The 16,037-nt window shown below is 36.1% G+C and overlaps 1 protein-coding gene across 2 annotated transcripts; it reads left to right on the top strand.

The window, feature by feature from the left end:
- The first annotated feature begins 5,206 nt into the window (after positions 1-5,206).
- On the top strand, positions 5,207-11,844 carry LOC140152540 (uncharacterized). 2 transcript variants are annotated; one of them, XM_072174933.1, is made up of 7 exons: positions 5,207-5,364; positions 5,873-5,936; positions 8,411-8,444; positions 9,178-9,267; positions 9,925-10,200; positions 11,037-11,294; positions 11,649-11,844. In XM_072174933.1, exons 1-7 carry the CDS (start codon positions 5,304-5,306, stop codon positions 11,724-11,726), a joined length of 861 nt encoding a protein of 286 aa, XP_072031034.1. In that variant the 5' UTR covers positions 5,207-5,303; the 3' UTR covers positions 11,727-11,844. The 2 variants fall into 2 exon arrangements, with proteins under 2 accessions (XP_072031034.1, XP_072031026.1); XM_072174925.1 differs by having other exon boundaries at positions 9,925-10,206.
- Positions 11,845-16,037: the final 4,193 nt, after the last annotated feature.

The raw sequence follows: 16,037 nt of genomic DNA, 5'->3' as shown, positions 1-16,037 counted from the left end.
CTCACCAGTGGTGTAGATTTCTTTGAGGGGGATGGGATTGGGAGAAAAATTCTTTAAAAATACCCAATGACAATTTTAATGACTTACTGTATCCAGCAAACACAAAAACGTTGTCCAGCAAACACAAAAACGTTTTTAAAATGTTTTAAACAAGTTATACGAGTATATATGAAGATTATCATTTATCCAGGTAGGCCTAACAACTATGAACTTGAGATTATAATCTGATCTGCAATATTTCACATCATATCTCGGGATGTATCAAACAAATTAGCTCAAATTAGGCTATAACTTGGGTTTTGTAAATGTCGCATGTCGGGTTACTTATGCTGAAAACGTTTGTAGAAAACACACACAACAACATTTTTAAAATGTTGTCAAATGTAATTATAAAAAGTTTTTTGCAAACATTTTGTTTGCCAACTAATTGGCAATGTTAGAATATTTGCAGTAAGGGACCATTCACAAACACTTTTTTATTCTCTGAAGGGAGGGGGGGCTTTAACATGAGTTTGCACCATTTTCTATGGGGTTGGCGCTCATGGCCAAAAACTAAAAGGGGGACCTTAAAAGTAATTTTAGGTCCAAATAAGGGGGCCCTGAAAAAAATATGTGAATTTTTTGCATCATATTCATAACCCTGTTACAGAGGTTTGTGAACGGTCCCTAAGCATATCAAAAACGGGTTTTGAATGTTAACGTTTTATACCCTTTAATGGTAGGCCTACCCTTTATAACCCGACAATTTTCTAACCTTTTGCGAATAGGCCTATTGTCAAAAACGTTTTTTACTATTTGCTGGTTTATCTGCAGTTTTTAGTAAGGCTATATAATGCAGGGGGTGAAAGTTTCAATTTGGTAAAATCTCTCTAAAAACCATGCCAATTCCTCTCGTCATAAGAATTCAGAAAAAGTATAGTTTGACCTATCTGCGATGTACATTTCTTGAGTTATAGCCTGTAGGCGAAAAGGTCAAAATGTCAAAATTTAGACTCTAAGGGGCAACAAATTAAATATTCTCCGATTTTTATTTTTTTTAAATGGTCTCATATTGTTCCACTTGCAAAAGCATTTAATAAAAAGAATAGTTTGTCATATCTCAGGTGGTTTGTTACCCTGGTAACATGGCAAAGAAGATCAAATTCCCGGAGCCGTATTGACCTTGACCTATAGTTTTTGTGATGTTACCTGTAACAAAACATCCAAAACAATGCAACTTTTAGACTTCTCCGTAGTCCACTTGCCCATTTTGCATACTCTGGCTATTATAATACATTTAAGCATAACACTCTGATTTATACTGTAAATTGATTTGTGTGCAACTGATAGATTTTCACATCTGTGTCTGATCTTTTCAGTCACCGCACTCCCTCTGTTTGTTAGCTTCCCAAGTAGACTACTGACTTTGCCTTGCGGTTAAGATTTTTAACACGGGACTCTACATGGAGAGATGTCATGATCAATCCATTGGATGGATATCATGACAGGAGAGTTAGGCCAATTTCTGGCCTAACTAAAATTGGCCATGATGTAATGCATCTTTAAATGGATCTGCCTTGTGATTGGTCGCCCAGATCTCGCTATGGTTTAAATCTTCCGGGCCCGCGCCATTACCATTAACTACACCGTGTGGTATTTGCGGCGCTTTTGTGTTGACGCGTAAAGTTAATCTCTCATCAAACATCTGTAGCGCGTCTTGTACTATACCATGCTTAGTACTTGTGGTTAATGGACTGATAAACAAGTAAGTATGATTGACTGGTAGATTCCAAAATCAGAATTTTTCAGTATTAAAGTGAGCCATTATAATTATGCAAGATAGTGTTGCATTCAATTACTTTTATTGTCACTAATCATCTGATATTTTTAACTCTTTATGACCATTTTACTATTGAATACTTTAATTTTAATAAACATCAGTATAATTTTGAGTTCAACGAAATGGGTTCATCATGACTAATAATAACATATTTTTAATAAAATTCGACTATGGCATAGTCTATGCAACTTTTCTCATTTTGAACAATTTAAGACCAGTTGGAGCATGTTTCCATAATATACCATAGTTGAATTTTGATTTAAAAAAATGTTATTATTAATCATGATAAACGCATTCCGTTGAACTCAAAATTATACTGATGTTTATTAGAATTAAATTGTTCAATAGTAAAATGGTCATAAAGAGTTTATATAATTAGATGATTATATTGAATGCAACATATCTTGCATAATTATAATTGCTCACTTAATATTGAACAATTCTGATTTTGGAATCTACCAGTTTATTGATCGCGAAAGCCCATGTAAAAAATATATATGTTCTTTGACTTTTAAGCAGAACTTTACCCCGGGACTTTGGTCTCTAAAACACACTGTCAATCATACTTGTTTATCAATCCAATTTAACCGCAAGTACCAAGCATCCACACCACTGAGAGTTTAACTTTCGCGCCAGATCAAACGTGCCGCAAATTCCATAGATTGCTGTTTACAATGTAGTAATGACACGTGCATGGAGGATTTAAACCATAGCGAGATCTGGGCGACCAATCACAAGCCAGATCCATTTAAAGATGCATTACATCATAGCCAATTTTATAGTTAGGCCAGAAACTCTCCATAGAGTCCCGTGTTATTAAATGTTAACCGCAAGTCAAAGTAAGTAGTCCACTTGGGAAGCTAACAAACAGAGGGAGTACGGTGACTGAAAATATCAGATGTGAAAATCTATTATATTAATTGCACACAAATTAATACAAATCAGCGTTTTAAGCTTAAATGTAATATAGAGTATATGCAAAATGGGCAAGTGGACTACGGAGAAGTCTAGTTTCCATTATAAACGACTGTGGACCCAAATTTGACCTTTGACCTTTTTGCCTATGACTCTAGACTATATGCCATAGTCGATATTTGATAAATAAAAACATGTTAGTAATAGCTAGTAATCATGATGAACGCATTCAGTGAACTCGAAAGTATACTGATATTTATTACATATTATCAAAATTCTAGTTATGAAAAAGTTTATATAATTATATTATTAGTGACAGTAGGTAGTGACAGTAAAGTAGGCCTACTGCAGGGTGAGTACAAAAAAGTGCAATAGAGCAAAGAATCGATATTTATGTAATTTAGGTAATTTTTAAATATGAGTCCTTTTGTAGACTACTCCGTAGTCCACTTGTCCATTGTGCATACTCTGGTATATTGCATTTAAGCTTAAAACTCTCGGATTTAATTGTGCACAATTGATAGATTTTCACAAGTGATCTTTTCAGTCACCGTACCCCCTCTGTTAGCTTCGTGGACTACTGACTTTGGATTGTGGTTTGCATGATTAACGCGGCTGTCTATGAGATTGTCGGATTTCTGGCCTACTAAAATTGGCCATGATGTAATGCATCTTTAAATGGATCTGGCTTGTCATTGGTCGCACATATCTCGTTATGGTTTAAATCCTCCGGGCACCTGCCACTACCATTAATAACTACATGGTACACAACTATAATGCGGCCTCTGTGTTGGCGGGAACATTAAACTCCCAGTAGGTGAATGAGCGCGTTCGCGTCTTGTACCATACCATGCTTGTATACTTCCAAGCTTTGTGCGTGCGGTTAATTGGATTGATAAACAATATGATTGACAGTGTGTGTGTTAGGGACTTTGCCCGATCAACCGTTTAAAATGCAATGTCCATAGTCGATTTTTAACCCGGACTTTCGCGATTAATAAACTGGTAGATTCTAAAATCAGTATTGAAGTGCCAATATAATTATGACATTATGATAATTATGTTGCATTCAATAATATAAGCCTACGAAACTTTACTTTTACTGTCACTAATATAATTATATAAACTTTTTCATAACAATTTTATACTAGTATTTTGATGTAATAAATATCAGTATAATTTCGAGTTCAACTGAATGCGTTCATCATGATTAATAACATATTTTTATTTATCAAAAATCGACTATGGCATAGTCTATGCGATCCTGAGACGAATACAGGGTGTCCCAGAAAAAATTACCGAGTGAATATAATTGAACGTAAGTCGAGATATAGACATCAGAATCACAAAATTTAAAATGTAGCGCATAGCTTAGTTTCTTGTGCACTACATACGAAAATATTATTTGATTCGGTTGACTGGTTGCGAAGAAATGAACGATTACATAAGGCGTGCATCAATTCAGTTCATTCCAAGTTTGATCAACAAGCACTTTTTTCATACTCGCTCACCGCTTCCTAAAGTTTGTATATGATTATTAAATTTAGTCCATGCATATTATCTATTTTATAATCGGACGGTGTTGTGTCATTCATGTTTTCACTGAAGATGAATAACAGTTTGTCCGAGAAAACTTTGGTTTCTGCAATTGGAAGCTTTCCAACTTCAATTCTTTATGTTCTGCAAATATGTTATATTTTAACTTTCCAAAGAACATTTGACCCAAGAATAACAATGATCAAGTGCTAACAGCTTTACGTGTGATTTTTGATAACATGCAATATTAATGTTGAAATTTTAAAAGATTTAAACTTTGCATTACAAATTCTTGGAAATATTCCAAAAAGATGTGTGTGAGAAATTGTTTAAGCCATCTGGAATTCTTTATGCAATAATTCTTTATGTAACAATTACGTCGTATATCAACATTAACCAAAAAATATATTTACAAGTACAGAGCATTATCTTACATGCAAGCTTTCATTTTCAATATCGTGCAGGTTTTCAAATTTGAACAAAACCTAATTAAATGTTTTGCAAGAAACAGATTGTTTAAAAAGAACAAAAAGGGTTTCACAGAAATATGAAGCACATTGACAGTTTAAATCTTGTTTGAACCACTAGTGCGCATTGTGTTGTGAATGATCTTTCTTTCAAACTTGGAATGAAGTGAATTGACGCATGCCTTGTGTAATCGCTCATTTCTTCGCAATTAGTCAACCGATTCCAGTAAAATCGGCGTATAAGATGCAGAATAAGATGGGCTATCCGCTGATGTTTTGATGTTTGGATTCTGATGTCTATTTATTTCTCGACTTACGTCCAAGTTCATTCGCCCGGTAATTTTTTCTGGGACACCCTGTAGGTATATTCGTCTCAGATGCGATCAGCGCCCCTCTTCTGCAATTTAAAATCAAACACCCCTTTAGAAAATGTATAATTCCGGGGCCATGTGCGGTGAATTACCCATAATGCTGCGCGAACACATGTATCCGTTCGCAGCACAAAGAACATCGCTGTGAGGGAGGGTTTGCTTAACATCACCCGCTAGAAACATCAGCAAAGGAGAATGTCCGAGGACTCGGAACAACAGCCCGAGACCATCGTAGCCTCGGAGAAGAAGATTCTCGGTAAGCTGATCGAATTTTTAAGCTAAATATTGTTGTAGTTTTTGAGAAATTTAAGTTCAAAGTTAGTGGGTTGGGCAATTTTTCTCCGATCATGGCTGACTTTCAGCAGTACGCGTGTGCATGCGAAATTCGCCATTTCTTTTGATAAACTCACTCCCCGAGTTTAAGATTATTTGCTAAATTTTGCTTGAGAACGTTTGTAGATGAGTGGTATAGTTTTAAATTTCTGAAAGAATATACGATTACGAAACGATGTACATGCTTTTTTAGAGTTAAAATGTTAAAGAAGTTTAATCGTATAGCGTCTTCGGCTGTTCTCATCGGCATGATGTAGGGAGTATTGATTACTGAAGCAACAGCAGTTATTGCTCATGAATATTAAAATTAGTGTCTGTACCGACTCTTCCGGATTTTAACAACGAATGTAAACCAAAATTTCTCAATGCGAGAATTGAAAATGTGATATATATTTGATTTAAATGTGTTCTTCCATGTCTTTACTTTTCAGCCACGAAGGTATCGGGAACTGTGAAGTGGTTTAATGTTAAAAACGGCTACGGATTTATAAATAGGTGAGTAGCTAGCTGGCCCATTCATTGATTGTTGCAAGCAACGACACGTGGGTTACGATTGTGACTCACCTTGTACATGCACAGAGCAGGGTATTTAAATTTTGCCATACATGTTATACAATTACAAGTACGTGGTGTAGGCATCGATGATGTATTTTGTACAAACAAGGAAGTTGTGAATCTCCTAGGAGTAACTGAAGTGAAGATAGTATTGTGCCAGTTTTCATGGTAGTCCCTATATAGCGAGGGTGGTCTAAAGGAAAAGATCGCCATAATAGTTATATTTCTTGTTCTTGGGGATTCTCTCACTCAATCTTAAACTTGCATTACATTACAAGCATGCAACTCCCAAGCCAAGGGGAAACATCAAATCAAAATTTTAAAGTGACTGTCTGAAAAAATTTTTTGACAGGAATATTCCTTTTCATTGTTTCTCGTCAGGGGTCTCAAAAACAAACAAAAAGTGTGGCCTTTTATTTATATTTCTAAATAACAAAAATGAGTGTAAAACCCATATTTGGTGCTATATTTTTTTAAATATTTAATATCAGGTACCTGAAAAGGAGGCCTTCCTATTTCATTGTTCTGATACTGATAGGTAGGCCCCCTGATTACAGAACCTTCCAGAATTGCTTCTGAAAGCATTTCAAAAATCTTTTTTCAAAAGTTATAAATGAATTTATTAAAAATGAAAGGAATTTGCAGGGGACGAGATTGCGAGAAATGTGTTATTTTTTTACTCTGCCTACTTGGCGATAGTACAGCTAGATCTGAACTTGCCGACTCAACCAAGACGAGACAAGACAATATTTTTTGCACAATCTAGGATAAATACCAAGAGGTAGGGCGACAAAAGAAAAAATAAGGGCAGACAGACTCCATGAAGTAGTATCGGTCTGGATTAAAAAAATATTTATGGGAAGCTAAACAATGATCCAAAAATATCACCAAAACCTTGGGAAATTTTTTGAAAACTTCTGATCATTTTTTGAAATATTTTCAGTCAAAATCAATACATTTTGGGCCATAAAAATGCTGATTTTGCATATTTCATCAAAAGTTTAAAATACTAGTATCCCAAAATGTAAAATCATTGGGATTTTTTTTTCTTTGTTGCCTAATTCATCCAAATAAGGTCAATAGGCCTATGGGCAGAGTCTTAGCCAGAAATCAGAAACCACCCGTCCAAGCAGACACCAAAATTTGACCCTCAAATATAAAACAACTTGTCTATATATACCCATAGAAGGGACTCACTAGGGTCAAATATGTCCTGATTTGGCCTTAAGGGGTACTACACCCTGGCCAATTTTGTGCCTATTTTTGCATTTTTCTCAAAAATTATAGCGCATTGGTGACAAGTAAGATATGTATATTATAGGGGCAAGGACTACAACTACTGCACTGAAAATTCAGCAACTCAAGGCAAGTAGTTATTGATTTATTGATCAAATATTGGTTTTCCCTCATTTATGACTGTAACACCACAACTGTTGTTTGTGCTGAAATAAAATTTCCAGTGCAGTAGTTGTAGTCCTTGCCCCTATAATATACATATCTTACTTGTCACCAATGTACTTTAATTTTTGAGAAAAATGCAAAAATAGGCACAAAATTTACCAGGGGTGTAGTACCCCCTTAACATGTCACTCTGAATTAGTCTCAAGTTCTATAACCTTAAAATCATCTGTTTTAGAGCTATCACATATGATGCATGACTGGCTAAGACCTTGCCTATGGGACTTCACCTTCACCTATTTTACTCTGTTACCCTTATTTTAAATGAAATATTCTAGATTGCCCAATATCTCGATCTGAATTTCAAAATGAACATGACATTTTGTCTAAATCAGTATATATTAGTCTCAGAGTTAAGGAATTATGTTGTCACTGTTTCTGGCAGTATGTTTAGTTAATACTATTTATTCTTAAACACTTGAGAACGTTCCGGCAATTTTATTGGTTCTTACCCGTGTGATATGACACAATATCACACGGGTCAGCGCGTTTGCATCGACGCGACTCGCTATTTGAACCAATCGGAGGCGCACAGCAACAACCAGGACCTTGCAAAATGTAGTATTTAATTTGATTAAAATTTGTAATACTTATGATAATTTTATTTGAATTGAAGTGTTTAAGAATGAGAATAAAGGTATTGTTTTTAGCGTTGTCGTGCATCTATCGTCTCATATATCGGCGACATCATTATTTTTGGCGTAAAACAACTTTGCTTCGCCTCGTTGTTTTACTTAAAATAATGATGTCGCCCGTGTTATGAGACGATGGATGCACTCCAGTGGCCAAAAACAATACCTTTATTCTCTAAATATAGATGTTGATTGTCATTCCAAAATTAACCTAATACCAAGGATTTCCAGGTCATTGTCATTTAGGGTTCAAATTCCAATCATCCAATGTGTTTTTGAATTTGAACAGATTTTAAAGTAACTTTTTTTGAATGTTTTTCGCAGGGATGATACCAAAGAAGACGTGTTTGTTCACCAGGTAAGTAATTCCTTCAAAATTGTATTTATTAATGCCACATTTATTTTTTAATGCATTTTGAATACTGGCTTTGTTTGAAGTCGGCTTACTAATGAATTGTAAAAATCTTCTCGAAAAAAGTGTAGCAAGACTGGCTGCCTGCCACCCAGGGTGTAAGCTAGACAGATGCCCATCCTTTCATTTTGAATGGGCAGTTTGCTATGCGACTAGATCTGGCCAATAAATGTAGGAAGAAATGAAACCGAGATATAGACCTAGGCAAAAAGTGAGAAAAGACAATTAAAAAAATGGACATATAAAAGGTTCATCACCTTAGAACATTCAAATGCTCTACTCTGGGGTGTTTTTTGTTTTGTGTAGGTTTTTTTTTTTGGTTTAATCATGTTTGTTTGGTTGCAAATTTTTTTGACATTTAGGTTAAACAGTTAGAAAAATGACTGATTTGAAAGAAGGGTGTGAACATTTTTGTTCATGAATGTGTTCACAATTCAGGAAGGAATGTGTGGTAAATGACAGCCCTATGTCGCTTGCATTGTCAAGAGTGACCATCTGCAGTTAATTTGTGCATAGCAAAAACTAGCAACAAAATATGGGAATGAGGATTGTCTTAGGAGTGCACTAGACTGGAACACTTGGTAGATACTAGCAACAAAGTCTGTGTGAATCCTGATGAATATCAAGTGCTAGAGAACAGTGTTGACCTTCACTACCGTTGCATTTCATAATTTTGCAGACAGCAATCATCAAGAACAACCCCAAGAAATATCTGAGAAGTGTGGGAGATGGAGAAACAGTTGAATTTGATGTCGTAGAAGGCGAGAAGGTATAGTGCAAACATTTGTACCCTTGATTTATTTTGTGCAGAGAAAAAAGTTACCATGCAGATTAAGAATTACGTTGCATAAAAAAGCAAACGAAAATAAGATGATCACTTGTTGCGTTTACTAAAATTGTTGCCACGCTGGCTCAAGACGTGCCTTAAGATCGATTAGCATCATTTGGGGACATAGCTCTAGACAGATGCAGAACCCAATCAGCCTTCATAATAATATCCATCGCAACCAGGATTGGCTCCACAAGTTTTGTATTGGGACGTACAGTTATTAGCAAGTTTCTTGCCCTGAGGAATTTTAAGCTAGCTCAAATTTTACATACCGGACAGCAAGAACCCATTTGGAAGCCAGCAAAAGAATTTGGATTCTGTGGGTTCCTCTTAGAAGTGTAATTAAGTAGAAAATGTGTATTATAAGAAATCAACTTGGATTCTCTGCGAGAATTGGGAGAATGGATTCTGACCCAAGACCATTATGTAGTTATTTAGAAAAGAGCTCATTGGACCGGTGTTTGTGCATTCGAAAACAACTTGTATAAAAAAAACACCAAAAACAAGTTCTGGTAAATAAGATGTTATGTCCACAATGTGTCAAAACTCAGTACTGGAGGATGGTAATGAAATGTTGAACAATTTTGTTTTCTTCAGGGCAATGAGGCTGCCAATGTGACCGGGCCAGAAGGAGAGCCTGTCCAGGGCAGCAAATATGCTGCCGATCGCCGCAAGTACCGCCGTTACTACCCACGACGCAGACGCCGTCCACAAAAGGATGGCAGTGGCGAGGAAGGAGATGAGAAAGAAGAGGGCGAGGGAGAAGACGAGGGAGGGGACCGTGGTAACCGAGGAGGTTATCGTAGATACAGAGGTTACCGCCGCTACAGAAGACCAAGACCAAAGAAGGATGGTGAAGGAGAGGACGGGCAGGTAAGTGTGAGTCATCTTCCATTTTCCATCTTCCATGTTTTCCTTGTAGAAAAATGAGGCCTGTAGAAAAATGATTGTTTGTTTAGAGAACCTGTAGCTCAGTCGGACTCCTTACCCAAAATATTTTGAAGCCTCTGGGAGCAGGAAAAAAAGTCCAGAGATTCTATGTATTAGTGTATATTTCTTTCAAAAAGCTACACTTTTCACTTCCACATGTATAAAAAAACTTGCTATTTCACATCGAAAGCGACCGACGCATTGTTTGTGGGACGTCTGTCTAGCACACAAAATAAATCGGTAAAATAAATAATTTTATGACCGACTTTACTTTTTCGAGCTGCAGGGAATCCTAACCAAACAATTATTTTTGAAAGGCCTGACTGATTGATGCAATTACAGCAACTGGTACATGTATATTGAACAATGAATATTCATAGTGTAGTCCGGACAAACGGGAAAGGGTTTAGACTAGTTCATTCTTGGGCAATATAAAAGAACTGGCAAACTTCAATTCAAGTTGTGTCCTTATTTTCATTCTGCGTATAATGTATTTTGCTGATAATGTGTGCTTTGGTCAGACCAGCAAGTTGTCCATAATTCAGCTATATGAGAAAGCAATCAGAAATCTAGTCTAGCCATTTTATACAATTTCTGCAGTCGAAATAGTTTTGTTATCTTCAGTTGGGTTGTGACATGTAGAGGTCATTTTAGGGCAGTTATTGCAAACAGGTGACCCCATAATTATGTATCTCAAATAAATTCTTAACATAAACGTTACACAAGTTGGAAGTGTAATAAATAATCCCCGTTTATTTTTCTGTACCTCAAATGAATAGGACGGAGAAGACAAGGAAGGTGGAGATGGAGAAAAGCCTCCATACCGCCGTAGATACAGGCGGTACCGCCGACCAAGACGTCCCCGCAAGGAAGACGGAGAAGAGGGTGAGGGTGATGAGAATAAGGAAAACCGAGATCAAGATGGCGAGGGTGAGGATGGACAAAAACGACCTCGCCGTCGTTACCGTAGACGCAGACCCCGTAAGGATGGAGATGGAGACAAAGAAGGAGAGGGCAAGGGTGAAGAGAATGCGAAGGTAGGCAGAACCTGTCATAAGATTAATTTGTAATTCTTTTTTGTACAGATTCCATTGTGTGATCCAATTGCAATTTATTATGTGATGTGTCTCTAACCGAGTTCATAAGAGTTTATAAGCACAATAATTCCCAACATACTTGTTGGTTGCTCCCAGATGTGGGCATAGGTAACAGATATTTACCTGCAACTATAGCTATGGCAAATTTTGTACACATTAAAAACATTTTGTGCATATTAAATCAAATCAAGAGCAGGATTGGAAACTTGTGCATTTGTAGTACCCTTTTACTTAAGCACCATTTACTGTGTAATAGTATTAAGAAGTCTTGTCATTGTGTCTTTGTATTTTTAGGATGATGGCAGCCCATCAGAGACCAAACATGATGATGCACCACCACCCAAACAGGAGCCAGTAGAGGCCACCGCGTAGAGGAAACATCAGATCTCGTGAATGTCCAACCACATTAACAACCAAAGCCAGGCACGAAATAAACACCTACACGAAAAAACAAAAGTGAATCACTCCAGTAGCCATATAGCATCCAGGTTTCTCAAATTCTGTGTGCTGTGATTAAGACCTCAACGAGTTCCTGATTGCACACAGATAGTTGAATTTGGTGTTTTACAAGAGTACATTTCATGATTCAGTATTTGGACGATAAAGAAAGCCTGTGTTAAATCAGTGCTACACCAGTAAAATGCAACAACACTAAAAGTAGAAATGTGGTGATCTGTAACAACCTAAAAAAATACTTGAATTTAAAAGTTATAAAAAATGAAAGACCTGGCATGTAGCCGAGCACTTTGTAGTAGAGGGTTAACAGCTTACAAAAAAGATGACCCCAAAGTTGCAGGTTTAAAAAAAAGTTTGTGAAATGAGACTTTGTGAAAATTACCCTGATAGTAAATGTCACAATACTTCTATCCACTTAGCAGGAACATGTGAAAGTGCAAAAATAGATGTGGCTTAGAAATTGTTGTCAAGTTTGGAAGAAATGGAAGTTAGCAATTTTATTTTCAGCATAACTTTGTTGACTATGCCAGCTAGTTTAGTGTTACCGTGGTAAACATGTCGCCTCTCTGCAAAGGTGGAAGTGGAGGTATTGTTAAGCATTTGCTTTTCTTTTTTCATAATGCAATTAAATTTTAACAGCAAAATTTTGTGGCAAGTAAAAAAGAACAAATTGAACAGCAAGGAAAATTGCATTATTTTGTGGCTCTATTTATGAAGTGAAAATCCTGTCGAACACCACAGGGTGAAGTACAGGCTGTGCTTATTGAATTAAAAAAAGGGTAATTATTTTGTGAGGTTAATTTGAGAGAAAGTCTTATTTTCACATGCTTACCCAGCAACCCTGGCATTTGTCAAATACCAACAAACCGAATTCTGTGTCAATTTTGAGTAGATAATTTAGAATTCCAATTTCGTTCAATCTTTTTGTAAATTTGTTATTGCATGAATTCATTGCATTTTTGGTATTTATTAATTATTTGTATTTGTCATGTTATTGCAAAAATGTTAGCAAACAACAATACTATTTGGTTGATGGCAAATGTGCAAGTTTGTTGAAAACAATACTGGTATAATTATTATTATTTGGGTATACTATTACAAAGGGTTAAACGTTTGGTATATAGTACTTAGACGGGATAACTGAAATATGTTTCTGTTCGTAGAAACAGTTGTTTATTTTTTTTCTGTTTACACTAACTTGCAATTTGATGATATCAATTTTTTTGACAAAGGCCAGGCCGGAAGTCTCTAAATTTTTTGAAATTGCGTTTTCATATGGCAGCTTTTTTGTTGTGTCTTTAAGTAAACAATACCATCTTTGTTTTTTTCCCATAAAATGCCATCAGTCGGGAAGTCATTTGGAGGTATTTGTGCAAAGAGAAGAGAGGGGCTTAGGATAGCAGCTGCCTTGTATCTAAATGCTGCAGTAAGGTACACAGGTAAAACGGCACACATCCAAAACAGTTGTGGTCAATTTTACCTACCAGGCACTTTAAATTGACAGGCAAGGTAGTGCAGTAAAGAGTTTAATAACAACATGCATTTCATCAACAGATGTATAAGTGCAGTATTCATATTTAGGGCAATACACTAAGTCAGCTGGTAAAAAGTAGGAAAAATTTTGGCCAAAGAAGAAAGTTTTATACTTTTTTTATAGAATTATTATCGATGCAATATTCATAGGAAACGAAAGTAATATTTTGTAACATTTGATACTGTAGTTGAGATTTTGTTTTTTATTAATGAGCATGATGTTTGCTCGTTAATGGAGAAGATAGTTGACTGCAGGGAAAGAAAGAGTATTTTAATTCAATTTAAATCGAACAAGGCAGACATGAAACTTTGTAGCTTCTCGCATGGAAGGAACCAGGTTAAAATTTAGCCAGACATTAGAATTATATTGCCAGAAGTTGATAACATGAATTGTTTTTTCACAGCTAAAATGAAATTAGTACCTATTTTTGGACCAATACCATTTAAATTAATTCGGACAACCAGCAGCATTGAACACAATAAAAATAATGAAATTGTAAGAGTTTTTAACCAGGTTTCTCTATGCCTTTTTGCACATGTGTCTTCACCATTCTTGTTTGCCAGTGTTGGACTGATCTGAAAAAACGTACTTGTACGAATGGACAGGGAAGCGACATTATGCAAACAAGCTCGGACAAATAACACCAACTGTTTGAGCAAAAAAAAGAAAACTTGTTGTGATTGTGTTTTCATTTTGTAGTTGTACATGCCCATAATTTTATCTAAATACAAGATTGACTTGAGTCGACTTGGTAACCCGTTTTGCCAATTCATATCCCCATTCCTTGATTTTGTTCATCTTTTCCCATCAAAGCAAGAAAGCTGGAACCGCTCCCATCCAACAAATGTGATGCGACATCCCAAGATGCATATTTGCCATAGCGGCTCTTGGAAATGGCTCTTTCCCAGAAGTTGTGCGAGCCACCAATGTTGCAACTGCATGCACCGTTTTTCATGAGGTTTTAATTATAGTGAATGGACATTTACTTCTATTACTTAAAAAGGGTACCAGAGTGCAAGTCATTTTAATGAAATGGATTTTACGATGCATTGCAAGTTACCGATTAATTTTGAGACTTGCAAAGCTTTTGTAAAATTTATTGAAATGGACCCCAGTAGTATGAACATTTAGTTTGGGCAAAAGTGTGGCAAATTTAGAGGGTCTACACAGGGGAAGCCACAATTAAACGATTGGTTCTCTGGTCAATTTGGATGTGTACCTGTGATACAGTTTTCCAGTTATATAGTACATGTGTGCTTCAGAGGTCCCAAGTATGCTGATGAGGCTATTTATTCAATGACGGATATTTGTGTGCGATATACAAAAGGTTAAACTTAGTTTTCTGAATCTTTAGAATGAGAGGAATACTTTAGTATGCATGGTTTTAACCCAAATTTACCCGAGGAATTTTGATGATTTCATAAAAGTATACGAGTGGATATTCATACGTAGTGGTAGATAAAATGAATTTAAGTGTTAACTTCAACACTACACTATTTTTTCGCTCACCTGGAACACAGCGTCACCATCTGCTGAAGACGCTAGTCGGACTCGTGAAAACATTCCAGGTGAGCAAAAAAATAGTGTAGTGTTGAAGTTCAAACTAATTCATTTCATAAAAGTAGTTTCAAAATCTGGCACCCACAAATTGACCAAGAGCCACTCTCAAACCTTTTGTGGTTCGCTGTGTATACTGTGGAAGGTTTTTTGGCAGGCTGAACCCCCAAGTAATTAAAGATATTAAATTAGTGGTTGAACCCAGATAATCCATGGTAAAACCTTGAAATCTAGTAAATTTGGCACAAAAAGTTTCGCATTGTTTAGCAAAGATTGCTTTGACCTCCGAAACATAAGAACTTTGGCACATAATCCACAGCATTTCCACCAAGTTGACTTTCAACAGTGACTCGCATATGGAAGAAATTGTTTCTATGCAATATCTTGAAATGACGTGCTGAAGTATTTCAAAAAACAATTTCTTAAGATGGGTCCCTTAAACTGTCTTTCAAAAACCATTCACTCAAGATCCGTGACTAATTTTGCATTTTTCTCAAAAAATAACTACACACTGGCAACAAAGTTCTGTATATTATAGGGGCAAGGAATTCATTTCCTTAACTGAAATTTCAGAGATTCAAGACAAGTGGTTCATTATGTTAAGAAATGAAGTATATTCTAGCGGTACCTCTTATAAAAAGAGTCACTGAAATTCCAGTGTAGTAACTGGATTCCTTGCCCCTAAAACTTTTGTTGCCAGCAGGGCTGTCAACCTTTTTGAATTGGCGTGAGTCACTAGTGGCGGACCTCAGTGCCCCCCTCGGACGTAAGAAACTTTTGCAAAATGAATACCTAATTGAAGCGATTTGGTGGGCCATTTTGGCACTATATTTTATGAAATGACGATACATGAAGCCTTTCGTGGACAAGTTTTCCCTATTATTGTAGGCCTATATATTGTGTTACACATGCATATACAGTAAAACCTCATTATAACAAAATCTGATATAAGAAAAACCCTGTTATAAATAAGTATTTTTCCAGAACCAAGATACAAAATTCTTTTGTTATTCATTGTTTTTACAACCATGATATAACGAAATTTGGATATAAAGAACTAATTTCTCTGTCCTTGACAACTTCGTTATATTGAGTTTCCACTGTATAGCCTAGGCATTTGCAATGTCGAAAGTAGA

Source organism: Amphiura filiformis, chromosome 1 (assembly GCF_039555335.1).
Source record: "Amphiura filiformis chromosome 1, Afil_fr2py, whole genome shotgun sequence".
In the NCBI taxonomy this organism is placed as follows: domain Eukaryota; kingdom Metazoa; phylum Echinodermata; class Ophiuroidea; order Amphilepidida; family Amphiuridae; genus Amphiura; species Amphiura filiformis.
Note: the sequence above shows the minus strand (reverse complement) of the source record. Positions and strands in the feature narration are given on the sequence as shown.

What these genes read in the sequence shown, in the direction of transcription:
- LOC140152540 (XM_072174925.1), top strand. Translation starts at nt 5,304, where the DNA reads ATGTCCGAGGACTCGGAACAACAGCCCGAGACCATCGTAGCCTCGGAG. An exon ending in CTCGGAGAAGAAGATTCTCG is followed by an intron (nt 5,365 to 5,872) that starts GTAAGCTGATCG and finishes TTTACTTTTCAG; the next exon opens with CCACGAAGGTATCGGGAACT. An exon ending in AGGGTGAAGAGAATGCGAAG is followed by an intron (nt 11,295 to 11,648) that starts GTAGGCAGAACC and finishes TTGTATTTTTAG; the next exon opens with GATGATGGCAGCCCATCAGA.